A 2,569-nucleotide genomic window follows, 5' to 3' on the forward strand; every position below is an offset into this window, starting at 1 on the left:
GACGCTCTATCCACTGAGCCACACCGGCCAGGGCTCTATACAGATTCTTTCGTTTATCTCTTCTCATCCCCCCAACACCCCACATCACATCGAGGTATGTCAGTCTGTTCGATGCTTCTATGTCTCTAGATCTATTTTAGTTCATTAGTTTATGTTGTTCATTATATTCCACATCCCTCTTTTTTTTTTTAAATATTGATTACAGAGAGGAAAGGAGAGGGAAAGATAGAAACATCAACGGTGAGAGAGAATCATTGGTTGGCTGCCTCCTGCATGCCCTCTACTGAGGATTAAGCCTGCAACCCGGGCATGTGCCCTGACTGGGAATCAAACCATGACCCCCTGGTTCATAGGTCGATGCTCAACCACTGAAACACACAGGCTGGGCTCCTCCCGCTTTGTGGTTGCAGTACAGATGAATTGGAACCTGAGCAGCCATTTCACATTATAAGGTAGAGCTAAGGCCCCTTAACTGGACACCAACCTTCTCAATGGAGGTGTTGTTGTAACTGCTCATTTGCTGACTGAAATCCAGACTCAGCTGAATGGTCCAGGCTATGTCACTGATCTCCCATAAAGACTCTTTGAGCAACTGTGGTAGGAAGTAGAAGTCAGATATAGATGTGACTGTTTAGTGTGCTTTCTTGATACTTAGTACTTTATTTTTCAAAAGTATAAATATATATTAAACGTGATTATTCCATTTCCCATATAAAAATGAGTTACTTTGGGACTTTGTATCTTGTTTTATTTTAAAAGCTATATTCTCTTATGTTCTGAATTTCCATTAGGAACAAATCACACAGAACGTGGTAGTCACTATAGGTAAGTGCTTTTTCCTTTCTTTTTCTTCGTAAGTAAAAATTGCTTAAAGACTTAAAAGAAAGTAATCTATTCTGAAACCTAATTGAAGTTAACATTTTTCAAGGTGTGAATAGATTTATAAAAACTCCACAATGTTAGTTTGCTTTATTATATACTAAAAAAAAGGACATTTATTTTTGGAGCAAATAAATGAATGTCTTTACGAACTAATTACATATACAGGCACTTTTTGCTAACTTCAACTCTAGTAACTAAACATTCCTAGCTTCAGCAATTGTTCTGAGCCAAGGCCATGACCAGCCATCTGAGCCCATGTTTTTCTTCATTGAACAATGCATACAAAGGTGTTTTTGTCTTTTTGGAGGGCAGCATCCATTACATTTTCTGAAAACCGTTGTTCTCTACTTTAAGCTTAGAGAAGGACACAATGTCAAAGCCAATGAAAAACTCTGTATGCATTTTCTTAATAGGAACTCATTCAGTGAGTGGGTCCTTTGAAGGGGAAAAATGAAACAGCCTTGGAAATTTGAGGGAAGAAGGCACATGCAAACAGTTTTGGAAGAAGGCTAGAAGCATACTCAAGACTGCAAGAGGGAAAGAAACTGTCCCAAGGCGTCTCTCTAGAGAGAAAACCTTCCTTCCTGGTAAGAACAGTGACTGTGAAATGGTAGCAGGAGAACATAAGGTAGGAGTTTTGATGGGGGTGGGGGAGATAAAAGAAACAGAAGTAAGGAGAAGAGGTGGATGCTAGAATTAAGGACCAGGAGAGTAGACAGTGGCTCTCACATCTCATATTGGGTAAGAATCACTATGGGAGTCTTTAAAAGGCATCAATTCTCAAGTACCTTTTGGAAGGGGTGGTGATGGGAGGTGGAGGTCCTTGGGAGAAGTCACTGAAAATTGACATTTTTAAAAATATACTTTTATTGATTTCAGAGAGGAAGGAAGAGGGAGAGAGAGAGAGAGATAGAAATATCAATGATGAGAGAGGATCATTGATTGGCTGCCTCCTGCATGCCCCACACTAGGGATCAAGCCCGCAACCCAGGCATGTGCCCTTGACCGGGAATCGAACCTGGGACCTTTCAGTCTGCAGGCCAACACTCTATTCACTGAGCCAAGCCAGCTAGGGCTGAAAATTGACATTTTAAAAGAAGCCGTATGTCAGTTACCAAATAGTCATGGCATGTAAAGTCCAGCATAGGGAATTAGGTCAATAATATTGTAATAACTATGAATGATGTCAGGTGGGTACTTTAAATACTGGGAGGGGCACTCTGTAAAGTGTATGATTGTCTAACCATGGTGCTGTACACCTGAAATAACACACAAAAAAAATACTGAAAGTAGACTGTAATTGAAAAAATATTCCAAAAAAAATAAAGGAAACTGTATGTAATTGCTCTGTAGGCACTTTGTAAACTGAAATCCTGCTAGATTCAACGCTCCCTGCTCATGGTCGCCTTGACCTTCTGCAGGCTCCTGAAACCAAAACCCTCCCTGGAAAGCCAATGCACAACTCTTGGCTGAAATTCCAATTTGCAGAATTTGGCATCATTTGGGGCATAAAGAAGAGGGGTTTTTTTTCTGAAAAAGGACACAATGTGGCCCTTTTGTTGTTAGAAATCAGGAAAAAGACAGTGAGAAGCAGATAGAGAGGAAAGTGGAATTGTATTTAGAAGTGGAAATTATGCTAGTCTCAGTTTCTTTCTTATTTTTTTTAATATATTTTATTGATTTTTTT

General features: G+C 39.7%; 1 protein-coding gene across 1 annotated transcript in view; it reads right to left on the reverse strand.

Annotated features, from left to right (window-relative positions):
* MROH2B (maestro heat-like repeat family member 2B) overlaps positions 1-2,569 on the reverse strand; it is a 51,449-nt gene that overhangs the window by 24,578 nt on the left and 24,302 nt on the right. Inside the window, exon 18 of the mRNA XM_005876002.1 lies at positions 485-592. Within this exon, the coding sequence (XP_005876064.1) occupies positions 485-592 (108 nt within the window). The remainder of the gene's footprint in view (positions 1-484; positions 593-2,569) is intronic.

The sequence above is a fragment of the Myotis brandtii genome, unplaced genomic scaffold (genome assembly GCF_000412655.1).
Source record: "Myotis brandtii unplaced genomic scaffold, ASM41265v1 scaffold478, whole genome shotgun sequence".
Classification (NCBI taxonomy): domain Eukaryota; kingdom Metazoa; phylum Chordata; class Mammalia; order Chiroptera; family Vespertilionidae; genus Myotis; species Myotis brandtii.